The sequence below is a fragment of the Scophthalmus maximus genome, chromosome 7 (genome assembly GCF_022379125.1).
Source record: "Scophthalmus maximus strain ysfricsl-2021 chromosome 7, ASM2237912v1, whole genome shotgun sequence".
Taxonomy (NCBI): Eukaryota; Metazoa; Chordata; class Actinopteri; order Pleuronectiformes; family Scophthalmidae; genus Scophthalmus; species Scophthalmus maximus.
The window spans coordinates 13,707,113-13,733,402 of NC_061521.1; the positions used below are offsets into that span (position 1 = coordinate 13,707,113).

Genomic DNA, 26,290 nt, shown 5'->3' on the forward strand with positions numbered 1-26,290 from the left:
ATCTTAAAATATGTGCATTGTGTAGCGCCTCACTCAAAATATGTTTCCACACATCAGTTGTGAAATGTGAACCGCTCTTTGTGGCCATTTCAAAATATATACAGTATGCGTGTCAGAGTGTATTGGTAAAAATAGTTAAAAAAAAATAAAGAACTCCTCACCAGGATAAGAAATGGGTTAAATGGTTGGTTTGTTTCATAATTTGAGTCCATAGTGTCTAATCACAACAAATGAAAAGAAAGTAGAAAATGCAATCTCTGGAGAAACTGTGGCGAGATTTCTGGCTTCTGCACAAGGTGAAGCTAAACTGAACTGTTGGCTTGAATTTGCAGAAGAAGCAGTTGAAGTTGTATGTTGGATATGAGTTGGAAATGCGGATGAAGGTGGTAAAGTGTATGTCTGTACAGTATGTATGTATGTACAGTATGTCTGTACAGTATGTATGTATGTATGTACAGTATGTATGTATGTATGTACAGTATGTATGTATGTATGTACAGTATGTATGTATGTATGCAGGCAGGCAGTGAATTGAGTCAAATTAGTTTGGTTGGTTTGCAGCAATCCCACCAACTGTTGTGTTCAAAGACCTTGGCAAAGTCTCCTCTCATGCATCAAGTCACACTGGTTCCTAAGCAACAGGTAATTTCACACTGCTGCATGTACAGCAGCAGCTTTTCATTGTGGCGTTTCAAGCCAATTTAAAGTCTCATCCGATGGCGACCTTGAGCCACTCAATACTGCTCAAAGCTCTGTTCCAAGATGGGGGACGATGTCACACTTGTCACTGGAATAATTAGTTCAGGACAATGAAGTAGCATTCATCTTCAGCAGCGAGGTCTTCTCCAGCTGCATATGAATCAACATTCCCCCGCACAACCTGCGGTTTCCAGGCACGGAAACTTTAACAGTCATGATGAAAACCAACTCATCATGAGACGGCTCCCAAAAAGATCCCATCAGCTTTTAGTCATCAACATATTCAGGCAAAACCTCCTGCTCCGGTTGAAATGATTTGGCAAGATTGCATATTCAACTGTTCAGTCACAGTCACAATGTTTTTTTCAGTGTTGTAAAGTCAACTGGTAAATCACTGATGAAGCTTAATCAGTGTATTCATTATTGTTATATACATTTACTTTAATTAGCATCAGTAACAAGCAATTACATTTATTAGAGTTTAGCTCTGGTGATATTCAGCGTTTGTACTTTTATCAATAATAAAGGCAAAAATAATTTAAATCTACATGTGTATGACGGCTTATTTCTCTGTGCCATAGACCACCATTGATGCAAAAATCAATAAATAATCAACCATATATTAAAGAACAATTTATCAATATTTACATTTCCAATAGGAGCAAATGGACTTGATGCTGAAAGCCAGAGACAGGGTGGAGAAGTTGATATTATTCTTGGTGGACACATGGACACTGCCTTGTTTTAATTTTCAATATTTTATCAGTCAGAAACCACTGATAATCTTAAAAATCTATTTTCTGCAATGGATTGACCTTGACAAAGAGCAAATGTTAACACACAAACAAGGCAATCAATACATACCAAGAAACAGACAGAAATGACCTAGTTTTCATATATTTGTTTGTTTTTACGTTACTAAAACACAGAGGTGTAACCAATGACATGAATGACGGCTCCATTCCGCTAGGATTAGGTCAGTTGGTGAGTTACTTCATGGTAATATTCAATTACCTGTAAACACTAGTGTTCAGTTGAAAGCAGTCACATGTAAATTTTATTTATTTGTATGCACTATTTTTTGCCAATCAGTACAGTATGTAGCTGTTATTATAAGGGAAACCGTGATATGCTATACCGACAATTCCTCCTGACTCTAGACCTGAGGAATCCCACCACGTTTTCATTTAAATTTTGGGATTCTACAGACAAAAAAAAAAGCTCTGTGCTGCTGCTGATGGACAACAACACAACACTGGCTTAGTCTCACGGGACTCCAGACTAGTCAATAATTCAGGGCAGGGTAAGACATTTTATAAGAAGGCAGAAAGATAGTGGACAGTGAAAAAAATAAAACAAGCAGGGAGAGAAAGCAAAGAGTAGATGTGGAGGAGTAGGGAGGCTAACTCCTCTTTGTCTGCTCCTGACCCAGAGCAATAACATGTCACCAGAGACTTTGGCGGATTCTACCTGTCAATCAACACGATACTCAGTACAGAGGAACAGTCAACACAGAGGAAGCTTCCATTTTCTCTGGCTCACCTTTTATCAGAGAAAGAGAGAAATGTGAGATAATAGGGCAAAAATGTTTTTGTCCACAGGTATGAACAGCAGACACTGGTCCAGACGACAGAGCAGTGGCAAACTGACGGGTCTCTGCAGTGCAGATGCAAATCACTGCACAGAATCTTTGCATGAGCTGTAGTTAGCAGCTTAATAACGGTATGAGTGATGATGTGAGATATTAAACTGGCCAGCAGCATGTGTACAACTGACAACCAGGCTGACAAATGATACAGCTAATGAACTGCAAAAACAAATTCAACCCAGGGTATGGAAACGTGTTGGGGGCTAGAACCTCAGATATCTTAAATACTGCACAAAGGTAAAGCCTTGTTCTTATTCAGAAGAGATGAGGGGGAATTGTGACTAAGTCAAGGGTAAAAACATGTTGTTTCAGGTGGTCAAAGATCATTTATTGAACAGCAAATAACAGGAAGTCTGGTCAATATATCCATTTTCCTGTTGCTGTTATGTATCCTGTATTTTCTGTTTGAATTCAAAGCTTCAATTTAATGACAAAATATCTAGATAGCAAGTTATGTTCTCAATGTCAAGTGTCAATGACTCAGCCTTGAAGGGAAACACACTTATGGTATACACTTTTCATGAATCACTCCTATATCACATACGGATGCCACAGAATAAATGTTGCATCAATGTAAGAACAAAGTGGCATCTCTGTGGCAGACAAGATTTCTTTTCCTTTTTCTCCTTTAAACTAAAGCAAACAGCCAGAGGCACGTGTCGTCTAAATGTCGCTGCCTGCTAAATAAAAGGGAGTCTCACAACGGAGTCCATCTCTTTTCTCCAGAGGCACAAATTCCCAGCAGGTGTAAGACGGATCTTTTGTCAGTACCAGGGCACGCTTTGAAAAATAATGACGCTCTGTGGCGCTTCCTTGTGTGTTGTGCATATCAAACGCTGCCGAGAGGCACTGCGGCGGTGAGCAGTGTGGAATTCAAAGGCAAACTTTTTCTACGCCACCTCAAATAATGCAAATACAAAGTCTAGCAGGATTAATTCAGGTGACAATCTGGCATAATAATTAATTTTTTCAAGTCAGCGTTTTACCGACTGCACCTGTTTGCCACATGAAATGTGTTCTCAGTTTGAAGGGTAACTAGGCAGAGTAATTGTATCCACTATAGCTACAATAACAACACTTCTGACTGCACCTTTGGGGTCTGTTAAGCAAACTGGCCCTGAAGTGCCACTATCCTTCCCCCATTTGCGCGCCACCTCCCACCTACTCACTGGGGCCCGTGCATGCAAATGACAATCTGTTGCCGTTCTAATTAAGGTCTGGGTCACGTGAACGAGAGCGGCGCGACTCTTTGAGCTCAAAGAGTGAGCCGCCTGTGGAGGAAGGCGAGGACTGGTGTTCGGAAAAGTGTGTCATCTTTGTAGAAGCATTTCAGAGCCTGGCAATAAAATGAGAAAGATTAATGGTTTCTGCCCCTGCCCATACCATGGCCACAGGGGGTTCCTTACTGGCTTATCGTCAAGCATCTCAGGGAAATATGACTCGGTTAGTCTTATTGGGAATCAATACCATGATGTCACTGTGACAGCAGCTGGATATCAAAACCAAAACTGATAATACATCAGGGAAACAATGATCACAAATGCAGCCACCTAATACTGAATATTTGACAAAAAAACTAATTAGAGCAATATTTCTTTCTCCTGTTGTTGAGAGTTTAATAGCTCATATTGAGGATTCACATATTGGCAACAGCGTCGGATCGGAGTGCAGGTTTCGTCACAGTAGCAGCGCGTACGGTAACAGGAGGCGACAGCAAAGTTGCTTTGACAATCAACTCCTGTCTTTGAGAATCACCGCTGTCTTTCATCAGCTGACTGGGACTCAGATGCACATCGGTTCAGATCATCCGAAAGTCGTTTCATTACGTGTACAGTATATTGAGTGCTAAACAGAGCAATAGAGCAACGGCGCTGGTTTAAGCATTACACAATATTGTAAATAAATTACAAAACCTTTTTCTTGTGTTGGACCATGTTTAAAGAAAAACTTGATTTATGGTTGCTTGCATTCCTCCTTTGGTGTCAGAGGAATGCGTGTGTCTTTGTTCAGGCAGTGACACATGGAGAGCAGCCTTTTGCTAATGGAGGCATGAGTAATCGTTGCAGGGGACCTGCACAGTGTGATGGCACTGCAGTCTCCATGGGATTTACCGTCAGTTTCAGAGAACACCCAGATTCCCGCTCGTCGGGCCATTTGTTCTGAACCGAATTTAACAAATCATCACGCTGACCACTTCCCAGTCTTCAAAGGAGCCACTGCAATTCATTTTTCCCTGACACGAGCAATTTAATTGTTTTGTTTTTTTAACGCCAAAAGAATTCTTATCTAAATCCAACTCCAGCAAAGTGCTGTAATAAATTAAAAAAAAACCTTCTATATTCTATACTTACAGTTAATTTAAGAAGATCATTAGGAGGTTACTCTGACTTTCTCATGAATAACCAAGCATTTATTTATTTCCTCTGACAACAACAGTTCAAGTTACCCACCTCACAATGTTTCATGATTGCAGGTCACAATCCCTCCTCTTCCAGGAGACCAGATAGAAACCAAAACCTACGATGATTAAAAAAACAGACAAACAATTTTTTTTCGAAGCCTAAATGAATGTGATTGATTTTGTGCCGGATGTGAGCAATCTGATCCTCAATATTGATTCTCCTCAGCTATACCACAGACGTCTCAGACTCCATTCTAATTGATGTTTGTAGAGTTATAATAAAGAATCTCTCTTACGTACTTTCACGTATAGAATAAAGCAAAACCTTTGATTTTTAACAGAGATAATATTAACATCTCACATTAATGTGTTGCCTGACTGAGGAATATTGTTGAAATCATGATATTTATGTCCACATTTTAGACCAATGCATGTATGGTGTTTATACGTGGAGGACAAAATTCCATGAACACAAATATAATCAGGTCTAGTCCAGTAATAAGACAAAATCTGGCCAAAAACAAAAACTACCCAAATGTATCATTCTAATCACAAAGTCAGAATATATTGCAAAACTAGTGTATTTTATTACATTAAAGGTTTAATATTAATATTATCCATTTACTGTTATTTCAATCATATTGAAAAAAAATATTTGGAAAGGATATTTGGAAAAACATTGGAAACACTAAATATGTAAAACTAGTTCCACCTGTGTTGCCAAAAAGGGTGTGTTCCTAGTACAAAGCATCTGAAGCCAACATGTAGCCATTGAAATACTGTCTCCTAATATCCCCGTTTGCTGTGAATAGATGGATATTTCCCACATCTGTTGATAACTGAGACGAGCTCTTGATTCAGCGTCATTCCAGCAGAGATGTGTGAAAGTCAAGCATCTCTGAACACACAGTGAGACACGTCTGCAGCTGAATACATTATTCACCAGAGACATCTCACTCTCCGCAGACCAGGAGGTATCTGCTCTTATGAAAAATGGTTGAACTCAGGCCCCGTGGCACAAATGATACTCTGCTGAAAGGATATGCTAAATAATCTGATGAGAGTCAATTCATTAATTGCCTTTATTTTCTTAATCTCAGAAAGTAATTTAGTCTAATGCGATTGTTTTTATATTAATATTTAAATGTTTGAATTTAATCGTTTATAGCAGGAACCACAATGCTGATATAAAGGTTGGATGGTTTCCAGTTCATGTCAGACACAGACAGACGGTGAACTAATTTGTTAAGAATTAAATAAGAACAAACAAAACTCCTATTTGCTCATAGAATCTAGCCTAAAAAAAAAGAAACACTAATCAGTATTTCTTCTTCTCATTTCTTATGGGACAATTTGGCAAATCTCTCATTTTGATAGCAATTATGTTAGGCATGCTGTGGTGCATTTCTCATTCCATAATTAAAACTCTGAGATGAGAGAAATGCAAATGTGCCATCAGGCTGAGACAGAACATGTTGCTTTGACGAAGAAATCCATATTCATGTCACGTTTTCTGGGATAAATTGTGTGTTCATCATTTCAGTGCAAACTGATGACAGAGCCTTTCATACTCTTTTTCCTATTTGAGACATTTCTTGTTTTTCCCTGATTAAAAGGCCTGCTTGAAGCTAACTGGCCCTTTTCCTCGAAACTAAGTGATGAAATATCATTCTTAAAGACCAAAGTACAAAACGATAACAAACAAGGCAGATAGTGCTCCTAATTCAAGGAAGGAAAAAAAAAGAAAGGTCGTGAAAAAATATCTATATGATTGAGCGTTCTGCCCTTATAGGTCAGATAAGACTGCAACATCCAAAATTCAAACACAAAACAATAATCCACTGCACACATGACCCACAACAGCACATCGCTAAAGCCTTTAAATGTATGCTTACCCAGACAACACACACACACACACACACAGAATGACAAAATAGAGGCCATGGCAAGGACATCATCTATCACACTGACATCCTAACACCCTAACTAAAACAGACATCACACACACACACACACACACACACACACACACACACACACACACACACACACACACACACACACACACACACACAAACACAAACACACACACACACACACACACACACACACACACACACACACACACACACACACACACACACACCATCTGATCATCAAAGAGCAATATAAACACCTAATATCAATAACTGAGTCCTTCCTGTTTGCTTTACAACCTCTGCGTTTCACCGTTTTTTATCTCACTGGATCAACTTCCTTCAGCGCAATATTGAGTGTAACTGCACGATATAACACAGTCTAATGCAACAGCTATGCAATAAATCCCATATTGTTCAGTTTTAATATCGTGTCAGAGAAGCATTGTTTGTTTTGTTTGATCATTTTATTGTATAACAAGAGGTGACATTTTGTCAAGCTGGCTTGCAGAGGTGTAGCTAATAAACTGTCCTGTGTATAACGTCTGTAAAGTATTTCTTCAGTAGTGGCGCTGTCATTTAAGACAAACAGATCATGATGATCAAATTAAATCCTGCACCATGTGTTTGCCAAGGTTCTCTACAGACAGTTTTATAAAGAGGACTATTACATAGCTGCTCAGACGCGACCCTGTCGCCCCCCACCATGAATTCAAGGCGCTTGTCAGCCGATTGCAGCAGAAACGTGATAGACTGAGCGCAGCACCTCGCAGCATGTCCAAAGCAAAGTGATCATGATCACTTTAATAACTATCAGGAAGATTTGTGCTTGTCAGAGGCTCCTGAGATAGAACGTCCCATTCGCAGTTCTCATAAAGTGGGAAATAAATCTTTCAGTCCTGGCCAGCCACAATAACAGTGATATATCAAAACAAAAACGACCTGCATGACTGAAATTATTTTCGTTTTTCTCCCAGTGGCCGTTTTGGTCCAATCAACTTTAGATGTCAAAATGCAATATGGAGGCACATCTACAACAAAACTAGATTATTGAAATCCATCACAGGACAGTAAACTGTTGTAGATCAGCTTCTAAGTAAACACTGTATTAAATCTCACTAATCACATCTGTAACACTGAAAATAAAATACATAAATTCTAAGAAAGCAGTAACCTGAGTGTTGATTTTCATAAATGCACTTATTTTGTCAAGACTGTCATGATCAAAGAGTTAAATTGTATTCATGGTCTCATGGTGCCGCCTGCATCGGTGTTCTCCAGGAGCCATGAATCTTCTTGGGTCTGTGTACTCCCTGCATGACTCTGCTGGATACTGAATACTGATTTACAGTGTAAATGGTCAAGTCCGTCTACTCCTGCCATGGAAACACCCCCCTGAAGGCTGGAAGCTTACACACTGTTACTGCTCTTTGGATGAACTTCTCAGTAGAGCAGTCGACGTTCTGAAGGACTCATCCCATCCCGGCCTCCATCGGTTTGACCCATTGACCTCTTTTAGAAGCTACCCTTTCCATCAAATCAGGGACAGACAGATTCAAAAACAGTTTCTAATCCAGAGCCATACGAGAACTGAACACCCTGACCTCACACTAACAGCACTACAGTACGCTGGGAAAAACACACAAAATATGTAAGTCTTATTTTAGTGCACATTTACTACGTTTTATAGTTTGTAGTTCTTGAAGAATTCAAATTAAAAAAAATGTTTAAACTTTGAAACAAGGGCATTATGGTGAATTGTGTGAGTCATTTTACAGTTAACTGTGGAAAAAACAAAGCTGTCATGGTGCAAAGAACAGAACAAAATGCCTTTTTATATTTAGCTTGTCCCATGTACCTGAGTTTAAATCATTAAATAAAGAGTATGGTCTAAATTTAAGCTGAACCAAGCCAAATGCAAGAGTAGGAGGGGATTGTTGGAATTCACGCATAATTCATTTTGCTGAGATTTACAATTGGCCGACCCATTTCAGCTTCATTACAGCTGTCAACACAGATAAGCAGTTCTTTCATGTCCACTCAAATGTACATGTTTTTCCACCTAGAACACACACAAATCCAATTAAGTTCTAATTGAGTGTTACAAGGCTCATTGATTATGACAGAGGCGAGGCAGCAGACTGAGCGGGAGAATAATATCCACAGTAATTAGCCCGCCGCACCCAGGAGGCATGATTTAATACTCAGGCGATATTTCTCAATATTACTCAATTTGAATTGACTTGGCCAACAATGAAATGTTAATATTTATGGAGCACAGAAAGGGGAATAAAATAGTAACAAATTCAGAGGTTTCAAAATCTGCCTTGTAGTATATTATGTACAAAGCAATGACTAATAAAAGCTGAATTAAAACACCGTCTAGTTAAATCAAATTTAATGATATGACAGGTAGACCTCTCAGGCCTGTGTTCTTGCCTTTGTAAGGACAGATGTGTGACAGCAGATTGCTACTGTAACTCAAGTCTCACATTTTTCAGAGTAAACAGTGGAGTGAGCTAATTAATAATTATGATGGAAAGCTTATCCTTGTGGTATTATTGCCTTGCTCCCTCAAAAGTTATTTTATCAAAACAGACTGAGTGGGTGGGTGGGTGGGTGGGAAACAACAGTCAGAGGAACACGCATGGACTATTCCGGTTGCACAAAAACTTGCACTTGAGATTTCCACTTCAGCGTCAATGGAAGGAAGCAAGCAAAGAGAAGAGCGAAGATCTTGAATGCAAGCTAATGCTTAAAACCATCACAATTGATTTGAGCCCTGAAGTGCTGATGCTTCAAGTTCAAGTGAACCAAAATTACACCTCTGTAAAAGCTCAACAATGACATGATGCCATGAAACCACGAGATGCTAATTTTAGCTGTGAGATTTTGGACCACAACCGCTCCCGCTACTTGTGGAGCTGGATTTGGGTTGGTTTGATTTTCTAGGACACTGGAAACAGACTGCCCTTAGTGCCCTTATTAATATACAGAGCCATCAACAGAGAGTCACAGCAAGGTCATAACATAACCGTATTGATAGTTTCTTCTCCCTGCAAAACTGCTGTAAAATCAGAAATATAAGTCAGAATTCACTGCAACGGTTTGTCATGGCAGGACACATCTCTCTCACATCTCACAATGTCAACATAGCACAAACCCCAACAGGCTGGCACAGAGACACAGCTACAAGTAAAACTGTATTACAATTTCCTTGTAATTTCCTTTATTAATATAAATTTAGAGAGGCCTCAACTTGAACTTGTCCACATTGGTCACCTCAACAGTCTGTTTCACAACAACCTCGCCTCAGTTTGCATGCAGCAGCACTTTTATGATGATCTCGCCACAACAAGATAGAGACAGTTCAAAGTCCCAATCTGACACTACATGAGGTGTCCAGAAAAAAAGGAGGGAGAGAGAAAAAAAACAGCAAAGTTGCTCTTGATATTGTTGCTCTGTTATCTTAATATTTATTGAACATCTCTGAGGTGGGTGTGAGGTGATGAAGTCTCGAGTCATTTAAAGTTATCCAAGATAAGAGACAGACAAACACGATTGACACAAGGTAAGGTCCTAACCTCAAAGGGATTTGAAGTGAATCTGGGATAGTTTGGTTGAAACAGAAGTGCTTATCCAAACGGAAGTATATTATTTAAAAACTTGCACTTTTTTTTTTGCTTGCTGTCATGGCTGTCGGTGCCTACCTGAAACGCCTTCCACGCTTCCTTGGCACCGCAGCGCACACCTCCAGTTGGCTCGTTCGGTAAGTGGCCTGTAAGTTTATTAAAATCGGTTAGGCCATTGCAGGTGACTGAAAATGCACAACTGTCCCGTCGGGAAACGTATCAGGCGACGATGAATGTCGCCACTGAAAGGCGCGCGTAAATGTCAAATTACGCAAACGCCCGTTTACCTCCTCGTTTGGCCACATGGTCGCTGCGCCAGAGCAGAGTGAGGCACAGGTGACTGAAGCCGCCTGTTGTTTCGGTCGAGCAGAAGATCTCTTTGTTATCAAGAGCTCAAGCTCAATTTCAAAGGCTTGACATTTCTCCATGAAGTCTGTTTGAAACCGAATCCTGGCGACCCGGCTGCACCTCGCCGAGAGAAGCGCCAGGCCTGCTCCGCTGTGGGAAGTAGCGACAGGAGGATCCGCCTGCCTCACTGCTCTGTATGGTTTTGGGTTTTTTTAAGTGCAAAAATTAAGTTTCATTCACGTCAAATATACAGAGCATGAATTCACATTTTGACACAGACAATTGACTGTTGTATCCGTTTAATGAAAAACAAAAAAATTGGTCTCCCTAGAGTCCTGGAGTGGTGATAATATGATATGAAAATCAGGAACAAAAGTTATGAAAAATATCCTCTGCAGTGTTTTAACAACTCTTAGAAACTTCAGATGTAGAGTCAGCATTTAGTTTTGTATTGATAAATAACTTCAACATGTCATTACTTTGTGGATGCTTGACTGGTCACTGTTGTTGATGGTGATGCTGCTGTTGATTAGAAATTGATCAGTGAATCAGTAATTCAACTCCGTTTGTTGCTTAACATCATTTTCTTGTCATACCGCGGGGCTTTCGGGCCGACTTCCTGATACGAGTGAGATGTCTGGCTCAATCAAACTGCCTCTCTGTGAAGTAATTATAACTGTTCAAAGCATTCTTTGTTCACTGACCCCTTTATTTGCTGGGCTGCCTTTTCTTCCGCAGCATATTTGATTTGGTGGCTTACTATGCTCGAGAAACCGTGTTTTCTCAGGAGTGTTAGGAGGGTAAATTTGTTGCTTTGTAGAGTTGTGTGACTGTAATCCCGGCTTAATGAGTGTATGCTGACATGGAGGCAGTGTTGCAAAACTGACTTAGTCGCAGCTGGCTGCAGCTCAATGCAGGAATAAATGCAGACCTGTTTCACAAGATATACAACTTAACGGCATGTGGCGGTAAAAATAAAATGTGAGTGCACTTGGTGTAGCTTAATTAAACTTGTTGTGTAAGAAAGAGAGAATAATTGGAGCGAAGGTGTTTGCCATGACCCTTGACCTCAGCGTGTCTTTTAGCTCTCACATGCTTGTACTTTTCTTTGGTCGGAGGCTCTTTGGGATCATTTTGCCTCTCTTCGTACTGTTGTTGTCAAAGGCAGTTGCACCAGATTTTGTGTGTGCTGAAAGACTGAGGATGTAATCACTGAAGATTCAACAACAACCGGTGTGATGAGATGTGCTGGTGCGTAACGTCATATCAACTATAAGACATATAAACAACTGTAAATTAGGCCAGGTGATTACTGATTAATCTGTAATTCAAATGTATTAATCAGTCTGTCTATAAAATCCCAGAGCTCTGGTAAGAGCTTGAATTCATATAAAATTCACTCTCCATGGTAAAGTTCACGTTTAATAAATATTATTTGCACATAATGAGCTGACAAAACGCCATTGACATGAAAAAAGAAATCGTGAGACAAGCTTAGATTCAATTTCTTTCCTCTGGGCATATGACGCTACCTATTGTTGAATCCATTTTATTCCCACGTATCATATGTACTCATCATAGTTTTTTTTTCTCGTTAAATTTGTATGATCTTGATCAGTAGCTTACATGATCTAAAATAAAGAATTTATTTTAAACAATATGTTAAAATAACTTTACACTCAATATGTCCTTGGAGACCTTTAACTTGATTGATCTGCTGAAGACAAAGTACTGGGTTGAATGAACTCCTTATCAAGCAGATGGTGCGGAGATATATGAAATGAGTTGTTGTCTGAGTGCAGAAAACATTTTTGTTTTGTTCCATGTAGTTGTACTGGTATTCGATTTAGTTTTGGTAACCTTTCACAGTCGAACCATGACAGTAGGGAACAATGTGAGAACTTCCCTGTTATCAGTGCGGAGCTGGAAAGGCTCATCACTTCCAGCTACCCACACAGTCCTGGCGGGGGTTTTATAACTCTGCACACCTGACCCTTACAATCACCAGTCACGGCTCTAATAACACAACTCAAAACTAGATGTATTCCCAGTTAGCCGCAGGTGGCCTTACAGATTGGCTGGCCAGAACTCCACATGTTCCCTCCTTTCACACGCTGCCCCCCCCCCCCCCCCCCCCCCCCCTCTCACTCTCTTCCCCAGGCTCCTAGTGTGGTGGTAACCCTCAGCTGAAACAGGGCCTTTTGCTGGGTGGAGGCAACACGCTGCAGCCAGGACCTGTCACATTACTCTCAGCTCCACAGTGGGACCCGGACACCTGAGCACAGGCTGCGAGGGAGAGTTAGTGAGATCAGACCAAACACACGGAAACAAGGACGCCTTTGCAGCAAAGTTCAACTTGGGACCTGGGAGACACTTTTTCCTCTTGAGTCAAGGGGATTGCAGCTCTGTGTCGCTCGAGATTGTGGATAAAATAACTCCTCTGTAAGACTTTTGATCTGTTTGAAAAAGTGAACAATGGCTAAGGATGCTCTACTGGACTATGAGTACCCAGACCTGGACCCTTTGCCATCCAAAATTGAAGCAGAGTAAGTACTTGCTTACTTTTCGAAGGAATACATTTGAGTTATTTTAGGCCTAAATGCTATCCACCTAGTTTAGTTTTGTATGCTTTTATTGTCTGTCTTAAGAGACTTTACTGTGAAGAAAAAAGAAGGAAATGGGCCATGGTTTAATATGAATTAGTAGTTATTCCATCTTTTGTAAGTCTGAACAATATTGCATTGAGATATCAGGTGACACTTGGCATACTTCACTGCAGCCCGTGTCAGAGTGTGATCTTGTTTCCGTTCATATTATTTGTAATATTATAGTAGAGGCTGTATCATTGTCATGTTTTGATACTTCAGGTTGTTATGGTAACTGCCAGCTTTCGCCCACAGAACCTTTAAAAAAAAAAGAATGAACACAGAAGTGCATTCAACCCAAAATATCTCATTGTTTAAACATGTTAATGCTTAAACCCGCCCCCCAACAAAAAAAAGTGAAGATGTAGCATATCTTACCATGCAACTTAGAAAAACATCCAATCATCTAAAATGTCTAAAAATACATGTTTCCATTGGTATAAAATGATTAATTAAAAAAATGTTCAGTTATGGCCTCAGATGAACAGTATGACAGAAATACGATGGAACAAGTGTCATTTATCTCCAGCCGCCATGTTTAAGTAATTACCCGCCTGGATGTCCCATAAATTGATGAGCTGAAAAGCGTCTGTGTGGCCAGTGGCCACCACAGCTAGCTGAGATGCAATTTTTCTGCTTTTGTAAGCACTGGTCTGTCGAAATGTGAATTTTAAGATTGCCTTATATGAAAAAAAAAAAAGGTCTGGTCTGGTGCACAGGTACGTTTTGGACGCTGCCACTCACTGGAGATACATGAAGTATTTTCAAAGTCTCCCAACGTCTTCATGTGTGAGGAATTTTCCGAACGTCAGAGTTGTAATAACTACCCCATGACCAGGCATTCCTGCTGTTTTAGTGTACAGGAACGTGACGTTTGTTGTTTCCCTGTGTCACGCTGATACCAATCCGTTTAAATACAAATCTCTCTTCTGCGGGATTTCAGCAACAAAGTTTCCAGCCACAAATGGTCCTGACAGGGATGTGTGAACGGTTTAGTGAGGTCTACTTTAGGTCGGCTCAGTGGCGGAAAGCCCTGAGTTTTAAGACTCGGATTGACTGTTTTGCTCATGTGTGAATGTTTCGTTCCTTTTTTTAGAATAATCCCTCCATGTGACCCCACTGCGGACGACAGGCTCTACCATATTTGCATCACTGCGATATCTGTAAGTCCACTTGCCTGTTGACTAACATTACACCACTTTACATTGTCCTGTCATTTACTGTCATTCATTCATTGGGTGATGATGATGTCACACCTTCCTGTCAGACATAAAGCATGTGTGCTGCATTTAGATATCGTGTTTTTCTTTCTTTGAATGTCAAAGTCAGCCCTGTCTAACTTTCTTCTCTATGGAAGTAACTGTATGTTTTCAATTCCATCTGTTTGGCAGACCATCTCAAAAAGCCGTGAACGAGTTTGAATGAAATTTGGTGGAACGGCTCCAAGGACCAGAAGCAGAAGGGCATTGAATCAAGAGCATCTGGACTTGGTTGTAGATTCTTGAAACATAAATAATAATCAAGAACTGCCCACAACCCACTGAGGTTAAACCTGGTTATACCTGGGTTTCTCCACAACTTCGTTAGAACAGAAGAAGCCTCTTGGATGAGTGGTGAAACTTCTGAAGAATTCAAGAATCTACAACCAAGTCCAATTGCTCCTGAATATGACCTAGATGAATGAGAATCTCCACAAACAATAGACAAATGGTTGCAGATCCAGATCAGGGTGTAGATCCAGGGCTGAGAAAGGATTACAGGACAGTTTCACAAAATCACGTTTCTTTGGACATGTTTGCTTCTCAGTAAAAACGGCACTTACCTGAATATGAAACTGTCGCTTCTAGTCATTAACAGCCCATTAATGTCTTCTGTGATTGAGACCCTGACCCTACCATGATGACTTGATATACAATATCATATTGAGACAGCGGTGTATCCTTGTTGGAGTTTGGGCCTCAGGACAAAAGTGGTAAATCTGAATCTAATAATTGCACATACTATTTGTGTCTTAAGTTCTCTTCCCATGTTTTCATAAAGATCTGACTTGGTATTCAGTTTTTTTCTCCCTCTGAAGTTGGTCCTCAGTCGCTCAGTTTAGAGCAAGGCTTTCTTCCCAGCCTTGTGTTTCCTAAATGTGTCGCAGGTCATGACAGGTCATTGAACTCTTACTGGTCAGTGATCCTGAGTGATGACACTTCATTCAGACCACATCCATGGGGTGCACTAATGAGACACTGAGGTTTGGCCTTTTGTCCCATCATTCCCCTCATTATTAGTCAGACGCAGTGTGACACTTGAACCCTGGGGAGTCCACAGCTGCATACTGCTGTGCAACTCATGCTAACTGATGTGTTCCCCCTTCTAGCTTGTTGTCATGCTGATCCTCGCAATCTTAGCCAGACGCACGAAGGCGGACAACAGACAGAAAGGACTCCCAGGTTTACTCAGGTGAGGCCATTGTTTTAAGGAATAGACGTCACGATTACATAATGAAATGAAACAGGAACATATTTGGCACATTTGCATGTAGATTATGTAGCTATTGATCATTCCGTTATCTTCCATTTATTTCATATTTTAAAATACGTGAAAGTGAACATGTGCCTTGGAAGCTAAAAATAGCAGGCGGGCTTTGTGATTACAAACTCAGTGGTCAGAGCATTAGGTCACATGGAGGTCGACAAAGTGCCAATTTGGAAGTTTGTCAAGTGTGTGGCAGCTGTAGCCCTTAAAGCAGGGCATGCTTGCACTTTCATTCTAATGCTCCAAATGCCACTGAAAAGGGGGCTTTCATACTTGTTGCACCATCCCTGGATTAAAAGTGTTTGAAAACTGTAATGGATTTTCTTGCCTCAACCAAGTTGTAAGTTGCACAGTATATCTCATATATGTAGTTGTGAACTAAAATGTTTTTGAAGTTTTATAATTTCTGGTCTATAACAGTTTCATTCAAACGTGAGGCCGGTAACATGTGGGCTCTAAATACCTGCTCCTTGATTTCACAGTCCAGTCAACTTCCTGGACCATACACAGCACAAGGGCCTGGCAGTGGCTGTGTTTGGAGTGCTCTTGTGCAAACTGTGGGGCCTGGTCATTTCGCCAAATCCCCTCCCCTTCACAACAGACTCCGAGAACAAACGTGAGGTCTTGGTTCTTCCTGATCTAACATCCATCGCTGTGTATTTTTTTCACAGATTGTAAATCTTCTATAGAAGCTTTTAATAATAATGTATGTACATAAACATTATTTCTTGTTAAATATGTGTTATGTAATTGGATTATTTGGTTTCCATTTGTTATTTTCAACTCTGGAGTTTGATGGTAAGCTTCACAAGAAGCAGTTTTTTCCTGTCTGAAATGAAGTTACATAAGAAGTGACCAATTGACTGTAAGAAGCCGATCCCCTGCTACTTTACACAATGCCCAAATAGCAGCCTGCACGGTTCAGTAAGAGGTGGAAATATAGTTGTTCAGCACTGTGTGATGTGTGTGATCTTAAATCACAATAAGTTTACATAAAGCAATAGAGCGAAGCAGAAGTAGTCCATGAAGTTGTAGTTTTGTCTCACATGGTTCAGTAAATCACAAATCCATGTATGTTCCTGCTCACCATTTTTAAACATTTGTGTGTATTTGCAGAAAACTGGGTGATTCTGGGAGTCTTCTACTACCCCGCACTATACTACCCTCTCCTGGCATGTGGCACCTTGCATAATAAAGTTGGCTATGTACTTGGCAGCCTCTTGTCATGGACACACTTTGTAGTTCTGGTCTGGCAGAAAATTGATTGTCCCAAAACAAATCTGGTAAGCAAAGAACACTTTTTTTTAAATCAAAAATAGTCTTTAAAATTTAAACTAATTATTAACCAATAATTTGAGACAGCAACAGATTTCTGAATCCAGTTTCTCGATGTCTTGAGCTGTTTTCTGAGATGAACCATTTGCCATTCACATATTACAAACGCAGCGGGAGATCCAGACACGTTCACTGAATTCTCTGAACATTCTGTGGCGTCTCGGTAGAGCATGCAGGAGGCAGGCAGATTTTCCTGCTGTGTTCTAACATGGGCTCACTCAGATATTTTCCGGAATTTTTACTGGGGGGCTGGCAGCTAAGGTTCCAGAAAAAAGGACATTTGCCTCGTCACATACAGTCCCCCAGGACAGTGTCCGGACTTCAGTGCGTGTCTGAAAGCAGCTTTAGTGTCTTTTCTAACTGCCATTGTCTCTAACGTGTCATCTATTTGAGTTTTAAGGATTATGTCGAACACAAGGCCGGTTTGTTTTGCCGTGGAAACACATTGATTACCTAACAATGATGGTCTGTTGCATATGCAAGAGATGCAATTTGAAAAGATGAATATGAGGCTTTTCAGCTGGATTCTTGGACACATATGGTTGGGGGGTTTAAACCTGTTCTCAATCAAAGTAGATTTCTAGTCACATCCCGGTTGTTTGGGTTTTCTGTGCAATGAATGTCTGCGACTCAAAATCATTCGTTCCACTGTCTGTTGGTCTCAATTAAGAAGCTTTGTCACAGTTAATCAGTTTAGTGTGTGTCAGTAAAAAAGAGGCATCCAGGCTTAACAGCACATTGTGTCATGGTTTGTCTTCTTTTTTTCCCTTTTTTCTAGTGGGCCAATGTCTGCGTGTCGGTTTATCCCACGACACGCCCAAAACTGCAGAGCATTTCAGCTGACCTCAAAGACTTGAACACATGATGACGGAATACATTTAACTAATTATTATATTTAAAACATATTTGAATTAATCGCTCAGTAAAAAGATTCTTCTAAATTTTAATGATTTTTTCCAATTGAGGTTTCAAACTGTGTTGAAACTGGGATCCCATCTTGCCAATATGTGGACTCCCACCAGACATTTGTGTTCACGTTTTGTGTCAATGCAATTTAGCTTTATCATGATTTCTTTGAGTGTTTCTCCTAAACTCCCAAGCCAAGTTTCTATTTAAAGTCTTCATTTATTTCTTTGCAGATACACAAACACTATTCTCTTTTCTCCAGCCTGCCCCAGATAGCTTGCTTGGCATTCCTTAGTTTCCAGTATCCACTTCTGCTATTCAAGGGCTTAAAGGGCACAGAGAAAAACAATGCCACAGAGGTAAGTTTTCATCTTGGAAACGGTTCCTGCATGTTTGCTTCACGGTGGATGCAAAGGTCTAATAGCACTAACTGTATGGTCAGCTTACTTAACCAACTGAGTGTACGTGTTCAATTTGACCAGTGTTCTATGTTCATGTGAGCCTGAACTATTGGATAAGGGAAAAATCTCACTAAGATGCACATTTCCTCTGAATCTGTGTGCATGTGAGCAACCTTTATAAGCTGCCTGCTTATCAAAGGGCTTATCGTGCTCATTCGGTCTAGGCTGAGGGAAAATCTGAAGTCCAGCGCCGCTCATGCCAGTGGCCTAATCATTTTAAGTAGATTTGACGTAATTGGTTTATGTTATGTTCTTGATCAGATTATGAAAAGGTTGCCTTGTTATTTTTTCACGGGGGACACACAATGCTGCGGTTATTTGATGCTAATCTCAGCATGGGTGTGACAAAGCTGGGGTGAAGCCATCACCTGGAGTTTGATTTACCCAACCCCCACATCGTTGGAGGCTTAAATGCTTTTTCCACATGTTGATGATTACAAAATAAAGTTTGAATTTAAACAGTGATTAATACCACATACTTCCGAAGATGTTCAGGATTGTGGAGGCCATTATGTGCTCGCTGTTCTTTTAGGATCTAAGCAGCAGCTACTACAGAGACTATGTGAAGAAAATCCTCCAGAAGAAGAAGCCAACCGCAATCAGGTACGTTCGTTTTCAACACTGGCACGTTCGGACCGAGCGCAAAGTTTAAATTTTCTCGCACAGGTAACACCAACTTTGACCACCGTTTCTGATACAACATCTAGGCGTTGGGCGCGGACGTCCGTGACATCGAGAGAATCTCAATGCTGACTGGCTTTGCAGCATCGCGTCGCGCAAATGTTTTGCTCTAGTTCAAATGTTTCAACTCGAGCGGGTGAAGCGAATGACCCGGAGGCGCGTCCTTTTGCGTCTTTGCATTGACTTTGCACGTGATCTCATTGCACGAAAAATTACCTTCGCGTTCGGTCTGAACGTACAGTTGCACCGCAAATTTGAAATTGATTTCAGTGTTTGTCTTATGGTATCTCTTCAGTTTTTGTTTTCACATTTAGTGCACTTCAGTTTAAACACCTGATGATGGATCTCTTTCCTTAAAATAACCAACTTTGATTTACCTCATTTGTTTTTATCTTGTTCTTTTTATCAATTCTTGTTGTTTGCATTTCAAGCCTTTATTATGATAGACAGTAGGGATATGACAGAGTGAGATACAACAAACGGCTCACACCAGGGACGATACATTTCACTGTCAGCATCTTCTTTTTAGTTTTGAGCCCTAACTTACCAGAACAAGCTGTTTGTCACATCACATCAGTGAGTACACAAGTTTCCCAGCCGGGTATATATATAAATACAGAACTCTCCAATGTGATGATTTGTCTCTTTGTAGCAAAGAAAGGATTTTTTCTCCAAGGTTAATGATGTGCAAATGACATCCATAACAATGAAAACGTCAGATTTATGGTGGCATGGAGACTAGTGAGAGGAAACAGGTTGCTGTGTCTTCCTGCTGAACTGTTCTAGACACTAAAACCGGATGAAAGAGAATCTGCAGAGGCGGGGTTTTTTTTTTACAATGATCAGCACTGACATGAGTATTTTGGCAAAGATCTTAATCATATCCACTGGCTTGTAAATGTCACAGGTTGTTATCATGGTGAATAAGCACCTGGAAATGTTGCCTTTTGTGAATGCCTGATTCTGCCTCCATAAAAAAAGGTCTATAGATTTGTCATTTGCAAAGATGATGGAAAAATGGCTTGTTAATTCATAAATGATTCCCACATTTCCTGAATTCATTGAAGTGCGATGTAAAGTGCAGCATTTGATTTTGTATTGCCCTTTACCTTTCACCTCAGCACGTCGAGCACAGAGACGCCCAAGCTCCCTCAAAGAATAATTGATGCTGTGAAGTCGTACATTTATACACCAGAGGAAGGTAAACTTGTGATCTGGGTTTCTTTTATGTCTGGTCATGCCTTCATGTGTTATCTCCTCTTACGGTAGTACAGCTAATATTTTTTTCCCTTTTTTTCAAAACAGCTTTCCGTTTTCCACTGAAGTTGGCTGTATCTGGTGTAGTGTCATTCATAACACTGTATCAGGTAACCACCATATCTACAATCAAACATAACTGAAGTGGTTTATTCATGCATTGCATGGATGTATTATGATAACTATAGCATAGTTCACTAAAAGGACCCTTGGAGAGAATAATGCCCTATCTCGCCAAAAATAGTCCAGGATGAGTTCTTCCTTTGGCCATGTCCCACCCTGCCACAAATTTCATGGAAATCGGTTGGTTAGTTTTTGAGTAACCCTGCTGAGAGTCAGACCAACAAAAAAACAAATGACAATGAACACATAACCTCCTTGGCAGAGTTAATAAGGTCATAATGATAATCTCACGTCGTCCTAACCATGACCTAGGCCCAGTGACTTCAGTTCAGACTCTGAATATGATCAGATTATACTTCCTGTGGTAAGAATAAGAATATTTCTTGTTATTGATAAATGATATCTTTCTTTGTTTGTTTTGTTTTTGTAGGTGTGTCTCCTTCTGATCTCGGCAGTGGTGCCTCCTCTCCAGATGGCTCGTTTGGGAGTCGATGAAGACATCGCCAACGTTTTGACTGGATTCATGATAGTGCTGTCTCCAGACAAACAGGAAGTGGTCAGAATCGTGGTTTATTACATGTGGTGTGTAGAAGGTGAGTGGACAATCACACCGCAGAAGCAGCCATTTATTGTATATGTGAGACTCTGAATACAATTTTATATACAACTTAATACTGCTGCTAAATAAAGCTGCTTATTGGCCACATTGTTTTAAATCCACAGGGAATAACAAAATGCTCATTGTGCTATATTTTCCTTGCAGTGTGTTACATCTCAGCGATGACCCTGTCTGCCGTGGTCAACCTGGCTATGCTCATGCGGTCTATGGTTATGCATCGGTAGGTTTGAGAACAAGATGATGTTGCAGCCTCTCTTTCTCTTATGTTTTCTTTTTTATTCTCCTCCTACAGTTTCCAATAATTCTGAATGTGCTTTGCATCCCGATTCCTCCATTATAATGTAATAGTTCACACAGGAGTTATTATAACATAATGGAGTACTAATCATTAGGAACGACAGAATAGCATTCAATCTGCGTTAACTCCTGCTAGAATTGAAAATGGCTATTAAGATAAGACATGAAATACCGTGCTATTACCATAAATTACGTTGCATTGAAAGAAATGGTTTTCCAAGTTGAGTATTGAATTGCATTTCGCCGGTTATCCCCTGCTAAATTACCTATTCAATTTACTGTGTAATTTGTGCATTTAATGATAAAGCAGTTTGTGTTTTGCGGAGTTCGGCATTGTGTTGATTGTGTTTTTCATTGTATAGGTCAAACCTGAAGGGGCTGTACAGAGGAGATATCTATAACGTTTACAACTGCCAGAGGAGTATCAGGGCTTCCCGGCCAGCACTTGTCTGCTGGATGGGATACACCAGCTTTTCGGCGGCTCACATCTGCATCGGTATATTATTCGTTCAGACACGGTGCTAAACGTTTTGGATTGTACAGTTGAAAACAGATCTGTTCCCCCTAAACAGAGGCATCATATCATAGACGCCCTAAGGGTAAAACGGTAATGGCAGTTCCTCAGTTAATATGGTCAATAGCCATAGTAAGATTTTATCATTTCCTTTTCCTTTATTATGATTAGTTTTTCTGTCCACTCTCCTCAAATGTGTCTGCCAGAGTTTTTGAGGTTTCCCAATAAAAAAAAACAATCACTGTGATATAAGAGAGAGAGATAGAGAGACACGTGGGTTTGCAGTGTATATTTGTTGGATGATGGAAAGGATGTAAGCCTCGAGGCCCTGAAGTTCTGATCTTTTCCCTTTAGGCATGATCATCCAGACCATGGTGTTCTTCCTCTGCCTTCTGATCGCAGTCTTCCTCATTATCATACCTGTCCTGCACCAACAGAACCTGATTCTCTTTCAGATCCTGTTGAGTATGTGGTGAGCATCGTCACATCTAGCTCTCATTACTCTTCTTCATCCAAGGACCATGACCAAAGAGAACCTCTCTGCCGCAACATCACTTTTAATTTTTAAGGTTCTGAAAATGATAATGCTTCCAAAAGCTACTAGACGAACTCAAACGCATAATGGTTCTCAAAGAATCGAGGCTACTCATCGTAGTTCGTCTTCTGAGTAGAAAACTTGACGTCTGAAACAAACATGTTCCACGTCATTCAGAAATGGCTTTGACTCTTGTAAATTCCTGTCGATTAAAAATGTTTCTTGCGCCCTCCGTCTTTGTTGTATCACTGCAGGAGATGTTTGATTGATGATATTTGTCCTTCCAGGCCCTTCTGGCTCATGATTCTCTTGGCTGTGTTGGTCCAACATATCACGGCCAGGTTCTGCTTCATCAAAAAAACAGCAGGCACTCGAGACCTAAACAACAGGTCATTGGACTTTATTTATTGCTACGTATTGTCCGTCTTATTTGTGTTTTTGATTACTTACTGAATTTCTATGCATTCTATCCTATCTAACAGGGGTAATCTGTTCCTGCTGACGTACCTGCTTTTTCCAGTCAATGTTTTGATCGGGGTTCTCCTGGCGCTCTGGCGCATGATCATCACAGCCCTGTTCAACATTGTTCACATGGGACGTATGGATATCAGTCTTCTCAACCGCAATGTGGAGGCGTTCGACCCAGGTGAGCGAGATATCCAAACCGTCACCGTCTAGTATACTGACCACGCCACAGCATCAGGTCAAGTTCAATGTTATTTGCATAAGACATATATTCCTTTAATATAATGGCTTGTTCCTTGGCTGTACCACCTGTAAAAATATTTCTGAGTGCATTATAAAATTGCATTGCTGGGGAATTGAATGCTTTTCATTACATTTCCTTAATTATATTTGTTGTTTTTCTATTGAGTCTGACACACAATGTTAACATATTCATTGGTAGTAACATCACGCTTTTACCTTAGTGGATGTCGCTGTGGGTTGTTGTTTTTTTTCACTCTCGCTGTGGAGGCTTAAAGAGAAGCAATTTTCCGTGAGCAAATGCACTTTTACTGATTCCACTTAGAGGCCAGAAATGTGTATCCTATCCACTTTACCCCGCCAGCGACTCACTGCAGCTCGAATGATATCTGTATTCTGTGCGATGCAAGGGACTCTAATTGCACACCCATCTCTGAACCGGCTGCAAATTGAAGACATCTGTTGTCAGGAAAAGCAGGTGGTAAAAAAAAAGAAGAGATTGTACAGCCATTATGTGTGATTGCCTCAAAGCCAACATGGGGTGCAGTCCTATGTGTTTATTGCTTTTGTCCAAGTCAGAGTGACCCCCCCCCCCCCCCCCCCCCCCCCCCTGTGTCTGCCTGCAGCCTACCGCTGCTATGCTCATTATCTGAAGATTGAGGTGAGCCAGTCTCACCCCGTGATGAAGGCCTTCTGTGGGACGCTGCTGCAGTCTGTGGGCCAGGAGAGCAATGCTGCACAGAGGTCACGGGATGGAGAAGAGGGTCTGTATCACAAAATTCACTGCAGATCATGGGCTACACACAAAGAAGTACATTTTTATGTTTTTTTAAAGCAGCAGCAGGAGGCCTTATGTTTGATTGAGTCGAAATAAACTGATGTCCATGATTATGGAAATGAAGGAATATGTTGCCTCAATCACTGACATGTTCCTACTAGTTTTTGAACAATGGAGGTCTATGTCATGGAGGAATGAGCTTTATCAGGCTTTGGCTACACAGGCAATACTTAATAGGATCAACTCATTGATGGTTTTGGATCATTTCATAGAAAAAATATTTCACATATCTAGTCGCTACCTTCAAAGAAATTTACATCGCGGTGTGGCATCTTTCATTTCTCTGAAGAATTCAGCAGCAGGTCACTGTAACACATAATCAGATCATAACACTTTCTCGCGCACGCAGAAGAAATGGAAGCTTAGCAGTTCTGATTTAATATGTCAAGAGCAAATTGAGTCTCGCCGTGGAATAATTTACAGACCTGCTGCTGGTCTTAATCAAATCTGTCATAAACTAATCAGCTGCCGTGATGGCACGCCTACACTCACCTGAGCCCTCGGCCTCTGTCACTCAGCGACAACGTGACCTATAGGTTGGTGCTATAAATATTATTGAACCAGTGAATAATCTAGATGCAGAAATTTTGGACAAAATATCAAAAACAACCTTTGAGGCTTGTCGCTGGTCTGCAGCGATGTCATTGACTCTTATCACGGAGTGAGTTATAGTCGCCTACACATGTGGTGACATGTGAACATGAAGTGATGGTGAGAAATTAATAAGACCATGCATCACGTGTTGTTGTGGAATCTGGTATATATAGTCACAGTCAATTGCAAATGTGCAATTGCTTGTTTTCATCAAGAGAATAATGCTTTATCTAGAATAATGTATTGCCTTACAAAGATTAGTTCTTTAGTAGCTGATTACATAGATGAGCTACTCTAATTGCTTGTTTCATATTCATGTAGCCCAAGGGGCTTAAGCTTTCAGTGTGTTAATGGCAGGCACAATATGTTCCTACCATGCTTATAGAGGATTAGAATTTGATTGCTTTCTATTATTACTCTTTCTGTAACTTCTAGCTGGCCCTGGGTGGCCTTCAACAGTCTTTTCTCATTATAGTTAAGATAAAAACTACATGGGACTTGTGTATATGTATGCCACCTTCAAGCTCAAACGATGTCTGAATATCCCCAGGGATCCAGCTGGTCCAGCAGGAGAAGAAACAGTGCAGAGTGTCCATTGCCAAGAGGGCCCGCGGGCACTGGCAGCTCCTCTACACCCTGGTCAACAACCCCTCCCTGGTGGGCACCAGGAAGCACTTCCAGCGTCCGACCACAGAGAGCTTTGTGAATGGAAGCCTCAACCGCAGCGCCAAAGAGGGGAGCAAAAAGGAGGCGGCGACCAAGGAGACGGAGGCCGCTGCCAGTATTTGAACATGAATGTGACCCTGTCTAAGGAGTTTTCTGCAAAGTCTCTCACGGTTTTGGGCAAATTCTACAGCCACAGTATTTGTCCATATACACTCATATACACGCACCGATACTGTAGATAAGTCTGCATTTGGTAAGAAAAATAAATAAGTGCACTTATAGCTCAGTGACTCATGTAGAGATATGCAACAAGCCTTTTTTCCTGTTTGTCTGGAGATTGTGCGTTTACTCTGGCTGTTTTATGTGTCTGATGGGAAAGCTTGTGTGGCTCCGCTCCCCCCAACTAAACACACGCATCCCGTCATCGTCAGCATGTTTGTGTGCGTATGTTGGGACAGCACTCCTGTTATATTTCAACCTAAAGGTTCATTTGTTTTCCAATATGATGTTATTTTCCTCTATAGTGCCAAAAATGGTCTTACACATGGATGTGCAATCCACCCAAGCATCCCTTTAAATAATATTTATATGCAGACTTGTTCATTATTTTTGACTTTACAGAATTAACTGTTTTCATTGACTGGATGATACAATTTCTCCTTTTTTTTGAATTGCACACGTTGTGTAATTAACAATAACCTGTGGAATAAGAAATACCAGACAAATTAAGCGGTTTATACTATTTTCTGTTTTATCTGTAGACATTTCAAAAACCACATGCTGCTGCTGCCAGATAATCTGCTGTAATTGTTGTTTAAAATCGTTCTAATATTCACCAACATTATATGGTTTGTTTTCTCCGCATTGACATTTACAATGCCGACTTTTAAGTGAAAATATGAACACCCGAATTTGATTACTGTGAAAATAAAACTGAAACAAAA

At 40.6% G+C, this 26,290-nt stretch overlaps 1 protein-coding gene and 1 long non-coding RNA gene across 5 annotated transcripts in view; one reads left to right on the forward strand and one right to left on the reverse strand.

Moving 5' to 3' along the window:
* The window catches only part of LOC124850116, a 24,601-nt gene extending 13,878 nt beyond the window's left edge, over positions 1–10,723 (reverse strand). For all 3 annotated transcript variants that reach the window (XR_007030979.1, XR_007030978.1, XR_007030977.1), the window contains exons 1-2: positions 10,584–10,723; positions 10,375–10,442 (exon numbers count right to left, since the gene is read on the reverse strand). This is a non-coding gene — a long non-coding RNA (uncharacterized LOC124850116). The remainder of the gene's footprint in view (positions 1–10,374; positions 10,443–10,583) is intronic.
* On the forward strand, positions 10,056–26,290 carry stra6 (signaling receptor and transporter of retinol STRA6). Of its 2 annotated transcripts, XM_035641940.2 has the most exons (19): positions 10,056–10,235; positions 10,409–10,433; positions 12,805–13,190; positions 14,386–14,452; positions 15,658–15,740; positions 16,298–16,431; positions 16,932–17,098; positions 18,290–18,415; positions 19,050–19,120; positions 20,320–20,399; positions 20,504–20,565; positions 21,009–21,171; positions 21,342–21,417; positions 21,857–21,990; positions 22,363–22,480; positions 22,831–22,932; positions 23,026–23,189; positions 23,875–24,012; positions 25,231–26,290. In XM_035641940.2, the coding sequence occupies exons 3-19, from the start codon at positions 13,120–13,122 to the stop codon at positions 25,467–25,469; spliced, it is 1,995 nt and encodes a 664-aa protein (XP_035497833.1). In that variant the 5' UTR covers positions 10,056–10,235; positions 10,409–10,433; positions 12,805–13,119; the 3' UTR covers positions 25,470–26,290. The 2 variants fall into 2 exon arrangements, with proteins under 2 accessions (XP_035497833.1, XP_035497835.1); XM_035641942.2 differs by lacking the exons at positions 10,056–10,235; positions 10,409–10,433 and adding an exon at positions 10,703–10,838.

Bases quoted from the DNA above. Each gene is read 5' to 3' on its own strand.
- stra6 (XM_035641940.2), top strand. From the start codon at position 13,120: ATGGCTAAGGATGCTCTACTGGACTATGAGTACCCAGACCTGGACCCT. The intron at 17,099-18,289 runs GTAAGCAAAGAA...ATTTCTTTGCAG, and splicing joins ATTGTCCCAAAACAAATCTG to ATACACAAACACTATTCTCT. The intron at 24,013-25,230 runs GTCTGTATCACA...GAATATCCCCAG, and splicing joins GTCACGGGATGGAGAAGAGG to GGATCCAGCTGGTCCAGCAG.